This window comes from Ochotona curzoniae, unplaced genomic scaffold (assembly GCF_017591425.1).
Source record: "Ochotona curzoniae isolate NIBS_2020 unplaced genomic scaffold, NIBS_Ocur_1.0 contig_1976, whole genome shotgun sequence".
NCBI lineage: Eukaryota > Metazoa > Chordata > Mammalia > Lagomorpha > Ochotonidae > Ochotona > Ochotona curzoniae.
Window position 1 is genome coordinate 1,870,053 of NW_024465279.1, and position 19,608 is coordinate 1,889,660.

General features: G+C 50.1%; 1 protein-coding gene and 1 non-coding gene across 5 annotated transcripts in view; one reads left to right on the forward strand and one right to left on the reverse strand.

Moving 5' to 3' along the window:
• Positions 1-19,608, forward strand: part of PLEKHA2 (pleckstrin homology domain containing A2) — a 79,719-nt gene that overhangs the window by 22,593 nt on the left and 37,518 nt on the right. For all 4 annotated transcript variants that reach the window (XM_040970473.1, XM_040970456.1, XM_040970446.1 and 1 more), the window contains exon 2: positions 8,617-8,780. In XM_040970473.1, coding sequence (XP_040826407.1) covers positions 8,640-8,780 — 141 coding nt within the window. In that variant the 5' untranslated portion in view covers positions 8,617-8,639. The remainder of the gene's footprint in view (positions 1-8,616; positions 8,781-19,608) is intronic.
• Positions 6,167-6,291, reverse strand: LOC121150046. Its single transcript, XR_005882923.1, has one exon. It is a non-coding gene; the product is annotated as a small nucleolar RNA ACA64 (small nucleolar RNA).

Sequence of the window (19,608 nt, forward strand, 5' to 3'; positions counted from 1 at the left end):
TGAGTGCCTGGGAACAGCCTCTTGTCCTGACCTTCCTGCTCTGGCCGTGCTGGTGCTGTGATCTTGACCTTCACGTCCTGATTCCAGTCTGCAGGATTGTCTCCCCCTGCAAGTTGGACAGCTCGCTCTCAGGACCCCCTCCGTGTCAGTCATGGCTGGTGCCGCCGTCTGACTTCGGCCCCCATCTCGGACATGGCTGGCGGTAAACTTCTGGATTATTTTCCAAGGCAAAGTCCAAGAAGGTCCCTGTCTTTCTTGCTCGAGGGACAAAACCTTGAAATGTTAGAAATAAATTAGTTTTTTCCCCCATTTTTGAATTAAGGTTGTTATAAATCGCTTTGTAACGGGGCCAGTTTCCTTCCAGCCATTGGCTCTGTAGTGTTACCGCCCGTTGTTGGAGCTTAGATGCGATGGAGAGGTCAGACCAATGCATGCCCCTTTTCACTCTCCTACAGACAACGAGGGGACTTCAGAATGGTTATGGAGAAAGCAGTAAAAGGATTTATATGCTTATGCTTATTTGTGTGCAAAGAGCTTTTCATAATATGTATTTCCCGTGTAAGTTTTTCAGGCCTCTGGATTAGAAATCAGGACGGCTAATCCCAGAGCCTTTGAAACTGTCACATAATGCAATGTAATCAATAAAAAAAGAATATATATATATATATAATAGGAAGAGGGCCGTTACAGAAAACCAAGGTTTCAAAAGTTTGTAGCTCTCTCCAGGTCTCCCCCAGAGGTGGTGGGGGTCTGAGTCCTTGGGCTATTTTCTGCTGCTTTCCCAGGCTCATTACCTGGGCGGGAGGTGGAGTGACCCGGACTCAAACCCCTCCCTTCTCCTTCCCGTCCCTCCCTCTCCCTCCTCTACCCTCCCTTCTTTTTATTCCTCCCTTTAATCCATCTCTCCATTTTTCTATCAGACCCTGCATTCCAAGGTGTCAGCCTCCTCACTCCAAATTCAAGAACGAAAGCGACTGAGGGTGCTTGCCAGGGTGTGGGGTGGAGAGGAAGATGTGGGGGTACTTGGCAAGCTTGACCTTGAGCTGGGCCTGACCCTCGGGCTGACCTTGGCCTGGAGCGCGTGGACTCCCTCCCACCGCAAGGCAGAGGGGAAGGGAGCAGGCTGTCTAAGGGGAACTTGCAACAGGAAGTAGGAAGCACAGGGGGTGGAAGAGTACTCAGGCTCCGGGCAGTTTATCTGTCTGTGGGGTGATTGCGATGGGTGAGCGTGATTGGTTGGAACGCCAGCAGAATCCCCAGAGAGCTTGGAATCTTGCGTGTTTAAGGAAGATGGAGACGTTTACTCTCAGGTTCCGAACTCACACAGGCCTAGCATTTAGTACATGTGCAATAGCGTTCTCTCCTGCCAAATAAAGTCACACTTTCCCCATAGAGAAACTTGGAAAATAGGGAAAATATATACAATATGGAAGAATGCATAGAATTAGGCAAAATAAGAACATGAAAATATTCTACATAGAATATGTAGAAAAATACATAGAAGTAAAATATGTCCATGATCCATAGACAATAACAATATTTTGATGACTGTAGCTAGTCTTCAAAAAATCCATATACAGCAATAAAAAAAAAATAAGTGATTGAGGTTATGTTATGCATCACGTGCAAAACTTTTTTTTTTTTTTTTTGGTCTCCTGGTTCATTAAAAATTACTTGGAAAGATAGCTTTTTACAAAAGACTGGTTGTTGTTTGTTTGTTCATTTTATTTGAAAGGCAGAGTGACTGAAAGAGGGCCCCAGAGTCTCAGCAAGTGATCTGGCAGCCACTGGTTCACTCCCCAAGTGGCTGCACTGGCAGGACCTGGGCCAGGCAGAAGCCAGGTCTCCCATGTGGGTGGCAGGGGCCCAAGCATTTGGACCACCTTCTGTCACTTTCCCAGCTGCGTTTTGAGGGAGCTGGATGGCAGGTGGAACATCTGGGAATGGTGCTCCAAATTGGGATGGAAGTGTGAAAAGCAGTGGCTTATCATGTTCTCCTGTAATGCCAGTTCCAAAAAAAGATAGCTTTGCAGCAGTTGTGTAGTAATGCCTTGCCTCGGTGCCCTGTCATTTATTGACTTATCCTCTGATTCATGGGGCATACAGGATGCCTTCTCTGTTGTTGTTGTTCGTCAATTCGAGTCCAGTTGTTGTCATCGTTTCACTTTAGACTTCGTTGCTTCTATGGCATTCTGGAAGCTGAATTACTGGGTCACAGGGCATCAACAGTTTTAGGTCTCTTGCTTTGTAGTGCCAGATTGATCTCTTGAAAGGTCCATAATGCTCTCCTTAGCATGTAAGAGTGGATGGCTTGGAATGTTCCCTTTCCAGTCTAGCTCCATGTGTCCCATCTGGGGTAGATTCTGTTTTCCCAGGACCAGAATCCTAGCAGTCTGTTTATGATACATGCTTGATAAAGATTTCAGGATAGGGTTAGTTTCATTCCTGGTTGGGATTCCCAGTTGCAGAACTTCAGGCATTAGAGGGGAGATACAGCTCAGGGCCCTGCATTTTCTTCCACGGTAGGTGGCCGCGGCCTCTGCGTCTTGTGAACATCTTCCGGCTGGCGGGCAGGTGGCCTGGCTTGCTCTCCATCACTGATTCCTGGGGAATGCCGTGCCGATCCTCTGTCTGCAAGCTTCACTTTTACCAGAAACTAAAGAACTATTTTTTCATTTACAGTGCCATGTTTAGAAAATTGTATTCTACTGAAAGAAAAAAATGGGATCCTATGAAACTGTAGTCTTTTTACTTTGCTTTACATGAAAAAGCATGATTTAATTGTTGAATTACACGGGGCCATGCTTTTTGTTGGTTTGGGGTGTGTGTGTGTGTGTGTTGAGAGAGAAGAGAAGTTAGCAATCAGGAGAGGAGGAGGGAGGGAATGTATGCTTATTTGATTTGATTTGCTTTTACCAAACTCCAGGAAGGCAGATGAAATAGAAAGCAAACATGAAAAAAATATTCAGTCTCCTTTAGTCGTCATTGTGAAACTGGCAACAGTTAAAAATAATAGCATCCAGGCTATGTAAGAATTATAATGATGGTAACACTATAGGGCCGGCTGCACTGTAAGTGAAGTATTTTTAGAAGGTAGTGTTGTAATAAATCTGAAGAATTGTAAAAGGTCATGGCTTGTGATCCAGTCATCTTATGTGGGATGTATGCTCGTTTTGTGTAAAAGAAGAAGTAAATTGTGAAAATAGGAATACTATTATTGATAATTGTGAAAATTACGTATAACTTAGTGATCTAATCATAGACAAGTGGTTAAATAAATTTTAGAAATTTAACATTATGCAACCAGTTAAAACAGTGATTATATAAACACCCCGTAGCAACATGCAAAAGGCATACAATATCATTTAACGTTTGGAAAAGGCGGATTATATGGATGTGAAAGTGAAAACTGTTGGCTGGAGTGATTTTTGTTCTGAAACTTGCGGCATCCTTCATGATTTTGGGGGACACTAGGGAGATGTGTCGTGCTGGGCAAGTCAGGGCTGCATGTGGGTGGGACAGAATCCCCCGCTGTCTGTGCCCTGAGCCAGGTGTTTGGGTCACATGTTGGAAGACCAGAGTTTCATGATGCTGGTCAGAGGTGAGGGGACTGACGCACGAGGAGAGTTTTGGTGTTGTGCCCGAGCCTGTAGGCACGCGTGCTTTCTCACTGCAGGAAGTAGAGAAGGAGATGCGATGTGGGCTTGCCTGGGCAGAGGGGTCTCCTAGGATAAATCCCCACGCGTTACCTTCTAATCTGTATTTTTACTCTCTCTGGTGGCTACTGTAGGTTGAGTGTCCATCCACTTGACCCCTTCCATAGCAGTGGCCAGCACACCCCCCTCTACTCCTCCTGTCTGTGGAGGTTAGAGGGTGGGACAGCCGAGAGCAAATTTTTCAGAGACCCTTGTCCCTCAAACAGGGAGGAACCAGGGAAGACTTGAAGGTGGTGGCGATGTGGGTGCAGATGCTAGGAGGGAAGTGGGGGCACAGGGCTTCGGGCTCTGGGTGCTAGATCTAGGCAGCTGTTAGGGCCGGGAGTTTGGAAGAAACTGTCCAAGGGTTAGGACTTGGTACCCCTGGCTTTGCTCCTGGTTGAGGGCAGGGCCAGCTGGTTAGAACCCCGTCTCCGTGGGATGCTCCACACCCCGGCAGCTGAGCCTGCCCTGTACCTCCCACGTTCTTGCTGAGTGGTGACTCAGCTGTGCTTAGGACATCCATCGGAGCAGGCTCTTCCCGCCCCCACCCTCCAGCCCTCTGATGGGGCAGGCCGGGCTGTAGGCAGCCGGGAGATGGAACCAGGGTTCTTCTTATCTTTTCTTTTCTTTTTCTTTTTTTAATATTTATTGTATTATGTGACACAGTTCAATATAGACACTGGGACTCCCCACCCACCCCTTTCCCAACCCTCCCCCCATGGTGGGTTTCTCCCACCTACACCCCTCCCCACCCCCCTCCGCCCCGCTGTGCAACCACAGTTCAAATTTAGTTGAGATTCCTTCATTGCAAGCATATACCAAGCACAGAGTCCAGCATCTCATTGTCCGGTCAAGTTCAGCGGCTTCTTGGGGAGACCCTCCCCGGTCCAAAGGCAGAGCCAACAGAGTAGAATCCCAGTCAATTAAAAGCCCCAACATAACATCAGCAACAATATATAACGTTAAGGGATAAATTGACAAAGTATTGAGCAACCAATTTGTCAGAATTGGATGCATGGTCTTAACAACTTCCTGTGACTATTTCAATGGCATTTCAACAATTGAGGTGCAAAACAGTTTTAGGAAGGGTGTGCAGAGAAATCTTCCATACCTTGGTGAGGAGTACTTAATCCCTGTGTCCTACCTAGTAAGGTGTGTGTGAGTCCATGCTGACCAAGCTTTCCTTGTTGTTCTCTGCCTATCCATTCCAATTTGTGAGTGTGTGTGTGTGTGTGTTGGTGGGGGGGCTCAGGAGCGTCCCTCATGGTCATTGCAGAGAGGGTGGGGACCCGAAGTTGGAGCCAAGTAAGAACCAGAGATAGCTCCTCTCCCTAGTCCTGAAGGGAGTTTACTGTTCTTCTGTTTCTGAAGACCGCTCAGGTTTCCTGGTTGTTGTTCCGATGACCTTGGATTCTATGATGAAGGATTCAGCTTCCATCCCGTGTAGGTCCAAAGGCGGGGTGGGGGATGTCCTCTGAGTTCTCCACCTCCGAAGGCATTCCAGTCCCCTGTGGTCTCTTTGGCAGTTGGGATGTGGTCCTTGGCGCCCGTACTGATAGTCCTTGGTGGGGATCTGGGAGACTCCAGGTTTGGGATACAAGTCTCCTCCTGTCCACCTGCTCCACTCGGTGGTCCCCCACTGCTCTGTGCCCCTGTTAATAGGTTGTCAGGGTCGCTGTTGATTCCCCCTGTATGTCTTTGTAGTTTTACTGTTGTCCAATGTTGTCTTGAATCTATTGTCTACAAGTTACCTGTTATGTGCCTGAGAGGTTACACTACACGGCTTCCTCACACGTTCACAGGAGATGGAAGGTTTCTTTGCTCTCCCGCCCAATTTCTGAGTAGCAAAAGGTTTTGAGAATATATTTGGTTATACAATTTTAAAAACACATGGGTTGAGACCAAATTAGTTGGTAGAGGTCCATGGGGGAGATTTTCATCATTGGGAATCTTTAGGGTTGATTCATGTGCCCAAAACCCTGAGGGTTCATCATGGAGATTTCCAAGCAGCAATCATAGAAACCAAATCCCAGAGCTCCCTGGCCGGGGGGCCAGCAGGCGGAGCTTCCCACCACATGGCGCTCCGCAAGCCCGATACCGGCTCCGGACGCACGCATGGTGGAGGCCGCCTGCGATCCAGGCATGAGACGCTACTTGTCCTGGCGCCTTCCAGCTCCATGCGGTGGTTGGAAGACTGCTTCCCCAGGTTCAAGCTCCACCCCCTCCCGGTCCTGCCCCCAGCTCAAGCCCGCAGGTGAGCAGTGAAGCAGTCGGACCCGCTACACAGAGCTCCGTGAGTAGTCCACGATGTTCCTGCAAGCCCGATACCGGCTCCGGACGCACGCATGGTAGCGGCCGCATGCGATCCAGGCATGAGACGCTACTTGTCCCGGGGCCTTGCAGCCCCCATGCGGAGGCTGGAAGACTCTGGTTTTCTTTTAGCTCCTGCTTGTCGTTTCCTGTTTTGTTCCTGTCGGGGCCTGGGTCTCACCTTTCCACACAGGCAGTGGGAGATGAGCTGAGGCTCCTGGTGGCTCTAGGCGCTGAATCTCATCCATGGCTATGGCCAAAGCCAGGGCGATTTTCATCCAGCGCCAGTTCTTATGGACTGTGAGGGTCCGCTCACAACACTGGATCCGCGCAACCAAACACCCCCTCAACAACAGTGCACAGCGGCAGACTTGTCCCAAGAGTGTTGCCTGAGATTCTGATTTGAGTAGGAGATAGGCATCCTTGCAGGCTGAAAGGCAAAGAATGCTTACACATTGTTTTGGAAATTTGTCTACTTGAAACACACACATACACACACAACTGTGAAGAAGCCAAGGCTCCTAGAACTTCATCTGGTCTCCCTCGTGAGTCAGTGGCAGGGGCTGAAGCCCCTGGACCATCCTCTGGCAACATTATCAGGAAATTGGATCGGAAGTGAAGCAGCCAGGACTTGAACCGGCACCGTATGGGATGTTGGTGCCTCAAGTGGAGGATTAGCTTACTATGCCACTGCATTGGCCCCAACTCTGCTGTCTTTTTAAAACCTCTTTCCGGGCCCGGCGCGGTGGCGCAAGTGGTTAAGGTCCTCGCCCTGCACGCCCGGGATCCCATATGGGCGCCGGTTCTAGTCGTGGCAGCCCCGCTTCCCTTCCAGCTCCCTGCCTGTGGCCTGGGAAAGCAGTCCAGGACGGCCCAAAGCTTTGGGACCCTGCACCCGCGTGGGAGACCCGGAAGAGGCTCCTGGCTTCGGATCGGCATAGCATCGGCCGTTGCGCTCACTTGGGGAGTGAATCATTGGACGGAAGATCTTCCTCTCTGTCTCTCCTCATCTCTGTGTATCTGACTTTTTTAATGAAAAAATAATAAAAATAACTCTTAAAAAAAAAAAAACTCTTTCCGCATTTTGTCATTCTCTCAATTCCTATTTTACTTTCATTTCATTTGTTTCTTTTTCTCTTTCTTTCTTTTTGGCTTTGTCCTTGTGTGCTCCCTTCATTGCCCGGTGAGCATCTTCTGTCCCCTAGGACAGTTGACCTGGCCTTAGCTGAAGCAGGGGACGTGCTGGGCACGGGTGTCCGTGTGCTGGCATGTGCCTGCATGTATGTGCCTCTAGGTGCGTGTCCTGGCAGTCTGCCTAGAGTCAGCCTGACCCTGTGGGAATGGGTCTCCTGCCCTGCTGGGCTCTAGGGCTCACGGCCATCCTGCTTGAGTGTTGCATTGTGGGCCAGCCCTGCAGAACCCTCCGGCCCAGTGCCCCGCTCAGGCCACTGTGTGTGCTGCTCTGCCAAAGCTGTCTGGCCTCCCGTGGGGGGTGTCACCTGTCTCTGGCGTGGGGTTTTGTAACCCGGGCGAGAGGGCTGTGTGCATCCCTGCTTGTGTGTGGGGACAGACATGTCCTCCTCCAGCTCTTTGCAGAGAGACCCAGGGTGGTTTCGGCAGGAAGGGAGGCTAGCTCGGGCTGTGGCCTGGCTCCCTTCCAAGGCTGTGGATGTACCCAGACCTTGTCTTCAGATTCTCATTTCAAGGCCTGAAGGGCTTGCCCAACAGAAACGGGTGCTGCAAGGCCAAGATCCTGGACGCCACAAGCTGCGTGGCTTCGTCTGCCTGTGCCTTCGTGTCGTCCTCCCTCCGAGCCTTGGCCTGTCCAGATTTCTACTTAGAAGGGTGTGTCACCAAGGGTCAGGACCGACCTAATGTCTTCCTGTGAATCTAATTACCTCCTTAAGTGTCAAGCTAGGAAAGTACTCTAAAAGATTCATGGAAATGGAGCAAAATAGTTTATTTTGGTGGAGACATTTCTTCAGGTCTGTGCCTACAAGGTGTCTTGGGCAAGTTGGTAGAGGATGTGTAGTGGCAAAAGAAAAACCATGTTTTGAAAAATACATTTAAATTCTTAAAACTTTTTTTTAAAAAAAAAGAAAGTTAAAAATTAAAAGGCAAAATGCTGTATTTTATTTATTTGAAAATCTGAGAAAGAGCGCGTGAGAGAGATCTTCTCACTGTTGGCTCACTCCCCCATGTGCACACGGCTAAGCTGCCATCAGACCCAAACCTGGAGCCTGGAACTCCAGCCCAGGCTCCTGTCTTCCTGGCAGGGGCCCAGGGGCGTGCGCTGTCACCTGCCGTCTCACAGCGGCAGGAAGCTGGAGTGGAGGGGCTTTGGGCGAGGGAGGAGCTGCTTGGATCCAGCTGTTACCCTGTTTAAAGGACGCAGAGGCTCCGGGATGGAAAGGATCAAGATGACCCTTGGTCGTCTTTGGGTTGGGAGGGTGGGAGGTTGCATTTGGTGTCCTGCGGGGAACGAAGCTGATAGACGGAGGGAGTCCCTGCTGGGCTTCTCCCAGAGCGGAGTCAGGCTGGGCAGGGAGGGATTCCCAGGCCCATCCTGCCGCAGCCTCCTCAGCCATGTCTCCCTCCCTCCACGCAGGGTGCTATGAGCAGAGGTCAGGAATGCCTTATGTGGATCGGCAGAACCGGATCTGTGGGTTCCTGGACATCGAGGAGAATGAGAGCAGCGGCAAGTTCCTGCGGAGGTACTTCATTCTGGACACCCAAGCCAACTGCCTTCTCTGGTACATGGACAACCCCCAGGTGAGAGGCGGCAGGAGGGGGTTGGCGCCGGCTGCCCCCCTCCCTGGCCGTCCAGGAGAGGGGCTTAGCCCGTGGGAGGGCTTCCTCGCTCGAGCACTGCAGCCTGCTGCTGGTCAGTAAGAAGGAAGGATGCTCCCCTCCGCTGTGTGTGCGAGCGCGCGCGCGCACAAACACGTACGCCATCTCAGATCCCAGCAGTGCCTTTTTTCTCACACATGTAGGGGTTTTGCCTTTGCGAAAGTCGGGCAGTGGCCAGCCAGGCTGGATCCGGGCTGTGAGGCCTGGCCTGTTTCCTTGCTGCTCAGCAGGGCTGTAAGACCTGGTCGCTGCTCCTGCCCTTCCAGTCTGGGGCCGCACCCAGCAGAGAATGTGACCTGGCTCCCTGAGCTTGGAACCACGTTGGACTTGTTTGTCCTTCTAGGGCAGAAAGTCCTCAAACATGGAGCCAGACTTGGGAGCTCATCTGGGTTTGCCGCATAAAACAAAAACCTGGGTCTGAACAGCTTGTGATGGGCTAGGGTGGCGGGGGATGGAGGGAGGGAGATGCGTGGCTGGGGAGGTGGGGGGCAGGAGCGTCCATCCCACAGGGCCTTGGAAGGCCCGCCTAATCATCTGATCTGGCTGTCCAGGCGGGGCTCGAAATTCAATAAATCAATCCAGCAGGCTGATTTTTCAGTGGGTCGTTGTGTGTGGCCCGTGAATGATGTTACAAATATCCAAATGGCCCTTGGCAGGAAAAAAGCCAAAATGATCCCTGTCCCTGGCAAGGACGTGAGTGCAATTAGATGAGCTGCATTTTTTTTTTTTTTTTTGTGGATAAGGCCCCCCAAGTTTCCTTGCCGTGCGCGAAAGTCCCTGGTATTACCCCTGGTGTGGGAGAAAGCTGCTCCGTTGCCTAATGTGGAAGTCCATAGCTGAGTGTGTTCCTGGCACCCTTTCTCCTCCCTTTGCTGGGAGGATGGCAACCAGGACTGGCACGGCCTCAGTGGTCTTGGCCAGTGAGGACTGAAAAGGCGGGAGGGGCTGTCACTGGGCTCTCTGGTTCAAGTGTGAGGGTGGGGATGGGCTTGTGTGAATTCCCCGCGCCGTTGTCTTCTGAGGCCTTTGGGATCTGCCTTGGGATGGCCTGGAGAGGACACGGCAGGTGCAGCAAACGTGCCCAGGAGCTCAGCTGCTGCTAAGGTCCTCTGCAGGAAAGCCTGCACCCCTGGGGTTTTGCCCCATCTCCCCAGTGAACCTGGGTATCCGCACTGAATCCCACCTCGGCACCCCCTCGCCCAGCTCGGTGATTTCCTGTCTGTGGTCTGTGTGTGGCATCCACGCTCAGGCCCACGGCTCCGCGGGGGACGGGATGTGTTGAAGGTGCTGCTCACACAGAGCTTGGACCTAAATCTTTGCAGGCCTGGAACGAGCCCTGGGTGACCGCCAGGCCCTTTCTCTGTGCCCTCCTTGGTGGACCTTCTTTCAGTCACCTGCCAGGTTAGCTCAAGTCATTTGAATATTTTTTTTTTCTTAATGAAACTGTTTTATGCAATACCTGTTCTTTCTAAAAGTAATTTTTATTAGGGCTGGCATCTCAGTGTGGGCACCAGTTCCAGTCCAGGCTGTTGCATTTCTTTTTTTGTTTTTTAGATTTATTTTTATTTATTTATTTAATTTTTATTACAAAGTCAGATATACAGAGAGGAGGAGAGACAGAGAGGAAGATCTTCTGTCCGATGGTTCACTCCACAAGCGGCTGCTATGGCCGGAGCTGAGCTAATCCAAAGGCAGGAACCAGGAGCTTCTTCCGGGTCCCTCATGCGGGTGCAGGGTCCCAAGGCTTTGGGCTGTTCTTGACTGCTTTCTCAGGCCACAAGCAGGAGCTGGAAGGGAAGCAGGACTGCTGGCATTAGAACCGGTGCTCATAATGGGATCCTGGTGCTTTCAATGGGGACTTTAGCTGCTAAGCCACTGCACCAGGCCCCCCCCCAATTTTTTTTTTTTTTTTTTTTTTTGAGAGAAAGACAGAGACTGCTCCCACCTACTGATTCACTCCCCGGATATCAGCAATCGCTTTAGGGCAAGCCTAGCAGCTGGGATCTGGAAACTCTGTTGGTCTCCCCTGTGGGTGGCAAGGATCCCCTTGTGGGTGGTGGTTGGGCCCACACCTGCCGCCTTCTGCAGTGTGCAGAAGCGGGAAGGTGCACGGGACGGGAGCCCTCGCTCCTACAGAATGCAGGATTCCCGGCCCGTGTCTTCACCGCGAGGTCGTGTACGCGCCCCAGTGAGCACTTTTCTGAACTCAAAATGGCTTTCCTGGGGAGCCTTGCCAGTGCTGCCGGCCGATGGTCTCTGCGGCTGGACCGTGCGTCCTGCTTGGAGCCACATACTGAGACTTTTGTTAGCGATGGATCACGCAGGAACATGGTGTGGCCATTGGAGCTCCTGAGCCGGGCTTGTTGTGCGCATCCTCTCACCCTCTGGCTAGATTTGGGTCACTTGGGCCTTTGGGTGCTATGCCTAAGGCCCCCTTACCGGACTCTCTAAGGTCAGCTTCTCCACCAGACCCTCCCTGCCTGGCAGCTTCTCACTGTGTGTACGCACAGCTAAGCTCTTGGGGTGTTCTTGATGACAAAGCCCTCTGAGAGAGCCTGTGGCTGGGGCTGCTGGCTGCAAAGTCTTTGCACTTTTCTCAGGAAGTGGTAGATTGCTTGGTTTGGCTTGCACCTGAAAAGGGACATGCCACACTGGGATGCAGCAGCAGTTCTGGCCCATGTCAGTTCTTCAGAGGAGGTGTGACTGTCCTCATTGCAAAGGTGAGCGGCGGGAGGCCGAGCTGGGAAGAGCTTCGTTTGCGGTTACCTGGTAAGGAGGAGACGGAGCCAGGGGTCTTGTCCGATGGCCCTGCCGTTATGGCGGATGGCAGGGAAGACGGAGCTTGGTGGTGGGTGGAAGGAAGTCCTGCGGAGATGCCAGCTTAGTGAAGAAGTGGCAGTCTTGGCTGCTGCCCGTATCGAGAGGCTATAGAGACGTCCCATGGAAAGTTCTCGGCTCTGGGAGACCAGAAGGTTACAGAGCTGCTCCATCATTAGGCCTGTTGATTGGTGTTGGAGCCATGCGGCATCCGGTGTGTGACCTGCCGGCTGATCCTTGGGTGACTTTAGCTCGTCATTTCCTGCGGACCTTGAGTGTAGAGGCAGATCCTGGGGGGTCACACATGCAAGGGGTCTTTGAAAAGCTCATGGGAGATGTAGATTAGAAACTGTGCCTGGGTTTCAAATGTTTTTGTTTGTTGCTTTTTTTTTTGCACTAAATTAAGTTTATGTCTAAAAAAAAAAAGATTTATTTTGACTTAGAAGGCAGATTTACAGAGAGAAGAAATAGAGAAACACCTTCCATCTGTTGGTTTAACTCCCCAAATGGCAGCAATGGTTGGAGCTGAGCCAGATCTGAAGTCAGGAGCCAGGAGCCTTTTCGGAGTCTCCCACGCGGGTGCAGGGTCCCAAGGCTTTGGGCCGTCCTCGACTGCTTTCCCAGGCCACAAGCAGGGAGCTGGATGGGAAGTGGAGCTGCCGAGATTAAAACTGGCACCCATAGGGGATTCTGGCGCGTGCAAGGTGAGGACTTTAGCCACTAGGCTGCTGTGCCAGACCCCTATTTATTTATTTTAAATTGGTTTTAAAATCTGTTTGAAAGGCAGTGCTGCAGAGCGAGTGGGATAAGGGCAGAGACATACCCACTGATTTTCTCCCCGAGTGGGGTTGGCCACACTGCAGCCAGGAGTCCAGAGCTCCTTCCTCGTCTCCCACGTGGCTGTGGGGGCCCAGTCCTTGGGTGGTGTTCTCATGCCTGCCCAGGCACCGTATCAGGTAGCTGGATGGGAAGTGTGGCAGCTGGGGCTTAGACTAGCCCCTCTTCTTTACATTTTTTTTTTTTTCCAAGTGAACTTTTTGAAGTAATCTTTTGATCACTAAACTCGTCTTCAAGGCCAGTAAACAGAAAAACCATGTTCACGGGTCTTATGCTGTTGGGGGGGGGGAGACGGAAGAGGCCCCACTAAATGCAGATCTCCCTGTCGCTCAGGGAGTTTATAAATTCGTGAGAGTCTCAGGATTCCAGCAAATTCCTGACAATTGCCACAATGCAACGTGTCAGCGTGAGATTCGTGCAAGAACTGCTTCGGTGTGGTTCGCGGACACAGTGCTAAGAATGTGTTTCTTCCTTTCCTCCTCCCTCTCTCTTTTTTTAAGTTTCTGAGATAACGTGTCTTTACATTATAGGCAAAGGCTTAATGTTTGACTAAGGCTGGTGCCGTGGCGTAATGGGTTAAAGCTTCTGTCTGCAGCACGGGATCCCATATGGGCGCCGGTTCAAATTCCAGCAACTGCACTTCCCTTCCAGCTCCCTGCTTGTGGCCTGCGAAAGCAGTCGAGGACGGCCCAAGTGCTTGTGCCCCCTGCACCTGTGTGGGAGACTCTGAAAAGGCTCCTGGCTCCTGGCTTCGGGTCAGCTCAGCTCCGGCCGTTGCGGCTATTTTGGGAGTGAACTAATGGATGGAAGATCTGTCTGTCTGTCCTCTCTGTAACTCTGTTTTTCAAATAAAAATAAGTTCAAGGAAGAAGAAAGTGTAAAGCAACCTAGTTTGGAGGAGTATATAGGCCAGGGCTAGAATTAATAATCAAATAGGAAGATGTCCATTTTACACATATACAATAAATTTTAAAATAATCACAGATCATTGCAACCATAACTGTATATTATTCTTAATCGGTGGCTTGACAAAGATACAAAACAGAGTTTGACCCATACTGACAGCAGTGTGAATACAGGTATAGATCTTTTTCTTTTGTTCTGTTTTTTCATTTTAGCTTCATGGATAAGGAAGAACATTTGTGTTTCTGTGTCTGGCTTAGTTCATTTAACATAATGAACTAAGTTGTGTCCATTTTTAAAAAAAAGATTTATTTATTTATTTATTTATTTTAAATTTATTTTAAATTGAAATTGGAAAGTCATTTATACAGAGAGGAGGAGAGACAGAGAGGAAGATCTTCGATCCACTGATTCAATTCCCAAGTAGCCGCAACATCTGGAGCTGTGCCGATCTGAAGCCAGGAACCTGGAGCCTCCTTTGGGTCTCCCACATGGTTGCAGGGTCCTAAGGCTTTGGGCCGTCCTTGACTGCTTTCCTAGGCCACAAGCAGGGAGCTGGATGGAAAATAGGGCTGCCAAGATTAGAACCGGTGCCCATATGGGATCCCGGCGTGTGCAAGGCAAGGACTTTAGCTGCTAGGCTACCACACCAGGCCTGTATATTATTCTTTTTTTTTTTTTTTAAGGTTTATTTTATTTTTATTACAAAGTCAGATACACAGAGAGGAGGAGAGACAGAGAGGAAGATCTTCCGTCCGATGATTCACTCCCCAAGTGAGCGCAACGGCCGATGCTATGCTGATCCGAAGCCAGGAGCCAGGAACTTCTTCCGGGTCTCCCACATGGGTGCAGGGTCCCAAAGCTTTGGGCCGTCCTCGACTTCTTTCCCAGGCCACAAGCAGGGAGCAGGATGGGAAGTGGAGCTGGGATTAGAACCGGCGCCCACACGGGATCCCGGCTTGTTCAAGGCGAGGACTTTAGCCACTAGGCCAGGTTCCTGTGAACAGTGGTGCCAGATCTTGATGGATGGGTGGGATTAGAGTCATTTTTGACTCCAGAGCCCTCCTGTTCATGAAGGCATTTGGGATTTGATGTGTCTATTTATTTCTACCAAGATCGATTTGATTTGTTCTGCGTCTTTTCCCCTTCATCGGAGACGAAAAGGAGGAGGCGGAATTAGCCATCGCACTAGAGGCTGAGGGAGGAAGGGGAGCTCATGGGGTCTGAGGGATGGACAAGATTGGGGTCTTCAGAGGGAGGTGAGGATTCCTTGGAAATGTCTTCATTAGGAATGTATTCCTCAGGGGTTGTTTAGACAGCTGGGAGGAGCAGTGTGTGAGCCCGGCCAGGTTGTTGCCCTTGGCCTGCGGGGAGCTCTGGAAGGAGCTGTCCTCCTCGGGGGCTCGCATGTGCCCAGGCTGGACAGGTCTTGGCCCTGCCAGTGTGGGCAAGCCCAAGGTGGTCCCCCGAGGCGGCAGGCATGAGCAGAACGGGATCTGAGGAACTAAGGGTCTGCTAGCAGGCCCTACAGTGAGGCCATAGGGGCCAGGGTGTGCAGCAGGTTAGCTCTGACCGTCTGGCAGAGTTGAGGATTGGTGCAGCAAAGGAAGGAGTCAGGGTTTTTCCCAAGGACGCAGTGGCGATGCTGACCTGATACTGGACAAGGCTCATCAGCTGAAAGCACGCTCTGCTGTTCTGGTGTTACTGACCGTGGCTGTTGGTTTGGTTACCGCGTGGAACAGTCAGTGTGCTGAGAAGCTCAAGCAAGCACTTGTTGGAAAAACATTTAGTTATGGGCCCGGCGCAATGGCGCAGTGGTTAAGGTCCTTGCCTTGCATGCCCGGGATCCCATATGGGCGCCGGTTCTAATCCCGGCAGCCCCACTTCCCATCCAGCTCCCTGCCTGTGGCCTGGGAAAGCAGTCGAGGACGGCCCAAAGCTTTGGGACCCTGCACCCGCGTGTGGGAGACTTGGAAGAGGTTCCTGGCTTCTGGCTTCAGATCGGCATAGCATTGGCTGTTGCGCTCACTTGGGGAGTGAATCATCGGAAGGAAGATCTTCCTCTCTGTCTCTCCTCTCTGTATATCTGCCTTTCCAATAAAAATAAAATAAATCTTTAAAAAAAAACCATTTGGTTATGACATCTGCCCTCTCAGAGGTAAGTGCATGGTTACTGTCTTATATAGGTGCAATGGCACACCAAAGATCTCTCTCTAGAGCTTGTCCATCCTGTACGCAAACAAATCATTCTTGTAAAAAAGATTTATTTATGTATTTGATAGGGAGAGGGACAGAGTGGGAAGGAGGGAGGGAGTGAAAGAGGGAGAGAGAGAGAGATCTTCCATCTGCTGCTTCTGTTTTAGCCCAAAGCAAGGAGCTTCTTCTGGGACTCTCACGTGGCTTCAGGGGTCCGAGCATTTGGGCCGTGACCCACTGCTTTTCCAGGTGCATTAACCAGTTGCTGGATCAGAAGCAGAGCAGCCAGAGCTTAAAGTAGTGCCCTAGCAGGAGATGCTTCAGGTCCTGAGTGGTGGCTTAACTTGCTATGCCGTAATACCAAGCCCAACAAAGAGTTCTTGAATGGAAACAATCATTGGTTGGAGATTTCCCTTAAACCATGACTAGGTTATGATGGCTGTAGAACTTGGATTTGAATTTGGCATGAATCCCTATTATGTTAGAGGAGGTGGGATTCCCTATATAGGGCTAGTCTATGGCACAGACCTACTTTTAGGTGGCAAAGGGTTGAGTCACATAGCGACCTTTCTAACCTGCGTGTGGCATTGTCATCCCAAGACTCACCATGTGGTCCCAAGCAGAGGGTGCCAGGAGCGTGGATGGCACTAGGTAATTGCTACTGTCACATTTACTCTATGACATGTTTTTGCTCCATCCCCACCCCGGTGTTTAGGTCCTGGGCCTTTCAAAGGGCGTGATGTGAATTATGGATTAAGATAGCATTCAGGATTGCATCTGTTCTCCTAACCTGGGAACCGAAAGGAAAGCCCTTTGCCTTTTTTTCCCCCCAATAAGCTGAAAGCAGTTCTTGCCATTGCTGGAGACAAAGAGCTTTAGCAGTCTTGACAATGAGATGGAATTTGGCTGTGTGTTAGCAGAACATAAGCAGTTGGAGTATTATAATGGGCAACAGTGCTGACATAAAGGCGAGGCAAATACTGGTGCTTTTGTACGTTTCATTTTCTATTTCAGGAACCTTCACAGATAAAGAGTTAAAAAATAGTTTTTAAAGATTTACTTGTTTTTATTGGAAAGGCAGATGTACAGAAAGAAGGAAATACAGAAAGATCTTCCATTCGCTGGTTCACTCCCCAGGTGGCTGCCACGGCCAGTGCTGAACCGATCAACAGCCAAGAGCCACGAGCTTCCTCCAGGTCTCCCACGGGGTGCAGGGTCTGCTGCTGTCTCAGGCCCCATGCAGGGAGCTGGAAGGGATGTGTGTGTAGCAGCCAGGACATGAACCGGCACCTACACGGGATCCTAGTATGTGCAAGGTGAGGATTTAGCTACTGAGCCACGTGCTGCACCCTGAAAAGATGTTTGCGTCATTTGCTTCTACCTGTCAAAAATAGCAAAAATCAGGAAATAGCTTTTTATAAAAAATGATGGGACAAGCATCCCGAGTAGCTACCAAGAATCTGGTGTCCTGTGTTGGAATGCTCACACCTGGCTCTGCTCCTGACTCAGCTTCTTGCTAATGCAGCCCTGAGCAGGAAGTGGTGGCGGGTCAAGCCTTTGGGTCCCTGCCACCCACGTGGGAGGTCTGGGTTGAGTTTCTAGCTTCCAGCTTCAACCTGGCCCAGCCCTACACCTTGCAAGCATTTGGGGAGAGAACTAGTAGATGGGCGAGCTCTGTCTGGGTCTCTTTGAGTAAATGAATATTTAAAAATAGTAACTGTATGTACACATGGTACAAAATTTAATTCAGGAGGAGTTATGGGTCAATCTCTTCTGCACCCTGCTGACCCCAGGTCACCTTGTCCCTGCAGCAGAAGTGGACAGTGTTGTCTGGCATTGCGTGTCTGTCTAGACCAGAGATTCTTTGCAATAGAATCGTGATAACTCTCAGCTCTTTGGCAGGTGTTTTTGGACAAAATATTTTCAATTCACAATTTTTGAAGGCTAATTGGTACACTAAGCATCCGTACAGACTTGACTTCAGGGAGTAAGTAGAATTGCCACAGGCTTTGGTCTAAATCGCAGTAGAGTAGGAGTCCGCTGCTTTTGGGAAACAATCTCAAAAGAAGATTTTAAACACTATCTTTGTGTTTTCATGAAATACAGATTGTCCAAGGGTAAAATTATTGAGGTTTTTAAAATTTAACTTTTTGTAGTTTTCCTTTTTTTCCTTGCTCTCTGCTGTTGGACACTTCCAGGGGAGGTAGTGGAATAAAAATTTTGTGTGTGTGTGTTTCTCATACAAAGCTGAGTTTTAAACACAACTAGTGTCTTTGAAACAGGAGGCTCTTTGCCTAAGAAACTAAAAGCTAAGAAGCACTTTAGGCCAGTCATGTTAATAGTACTACTTGGTATTAAAGTGTAGCTAACAAGTAGAAGCTATGGAAGGAGTTTCCCTATTGCAAAACCCTGGTAATGACTGTTCCATGTTTTCTTCAAACTGTATTTTGTTGTGTTATTACATTTGCTTTAGAATTTGAAAAGATTTATTTACTTCAATTGGAAAGGCAGATAAGACTTACAGGGAAGGAGGGACAGAGAGAAAGATTTTCCATCTACTGATTCACTTCCCAAGTGGCCACAACAGCTGGGGTTAAGCTGATCTGAAGCCAACAACTTTTTCCAGGTCTCCTACATGAGTGCAGGGTCCCAAGACTTTAGGCCGTCCTCGACTGTTTTCCCAGGCCACAGGCAGGGAGCTGGATGGGAAGTGGAGTAATAGGGGTACAAACTGGTCCCTATATGGGATCCCAGTGCTTAAAGGGAAAAGACTAGCCAATGGAGCCTTTGTGTTGGGCCCTTGCTTTAGGTTTTTAACCTTCAATCTTTGTTTAATAAATATCATATACATGCATATGTGTACTTATTTATGTAGCTAATTCTATATAGAAGAATGGCATTTTATTTGAGAGGGACAGAGGCACATGCGCACACGTGCATACACACACACGACATTCAGAGAGGGCGGGGGAAGGAGAGAGGGAGAGTGAGAGAAAGCAGGAGGGGGGAGCTGGTCATCTGATGGTTCATCCTTTAGCTACCCCGAGCAGCTGGGACTGGGCCAGCCGGGAGCCTGAACTCGATGAGGCCTCCCACATGAATGGCAGGGGCTCATGGTTTGCGCCATCATGCCTGCTTCTCTGAGTCTGTGTTGCCAGGAAACTGGAGTCAGCAGCCAGAGGAACTGGATGTTGGACCCAGGCACTGTGATGTGGGACTCGGGCATGGTCACTGCTATAGGCCACATGCTTGCCCCTAAGAATGTGGTTTTATTACTACTTTATCAGTTAATTATATGCATCTGTTACAGAGGTGTTGCTAAATAAAATACTGTCTGTGTCGTCGTTGTGGTTGAACCTCTCGTCCTCATCTTAATACTGGCAGCTCATGGTAATGAGCTCTGTGACATAGTTACTGTGAAGATGAGATAAAGAGATGCATGTGGAAAGAGTCTTCACCCACTCAAGGGGCTCGAGAGCTGTGGGAAACAAAGTCTGTTCTGGCAGTGAGCTCCAGACTAAAGAGGGAGTGGGGGGGCGGCTGGAGAACACAGCTGGGAATGGATGACGGAGCTCGCTGGTGTGTCTGGGAGAGGGAGGTGGTAGGGTTAAAGGGCGCATGAAGGAAGAAAAAGGCAGGCTTGGTGGCTGAGTGAAGGAGGAAGTCCAGCCTCTGAGCGTTTAGAACCTGGGCAGAGGGGAGATGAAAAGTGTGGGGGATGGTGGTGGGCTTTTAAAGCTCCAGGCCTCAGGACCATTCAGGTTGCCCTGAGTGCGGGTGTGGCGTCCCTCGGGTCTCCTGCCCATTTCCCGGAGCCCATGGCTTCCAGTCTGTATCAGCTGCATTGGAAGGAAGAAACGGAAGGGTCTGGGGGATGTGGTGTCCAGGAGACTGACGACAGCATGTCTATGAGCCAGAATGAGACAGCAGGGTGACAGCCTTTAACCGACCCAGCAGTGATGATATGGGGCCTGATACTAACTTCACACACTTCCTG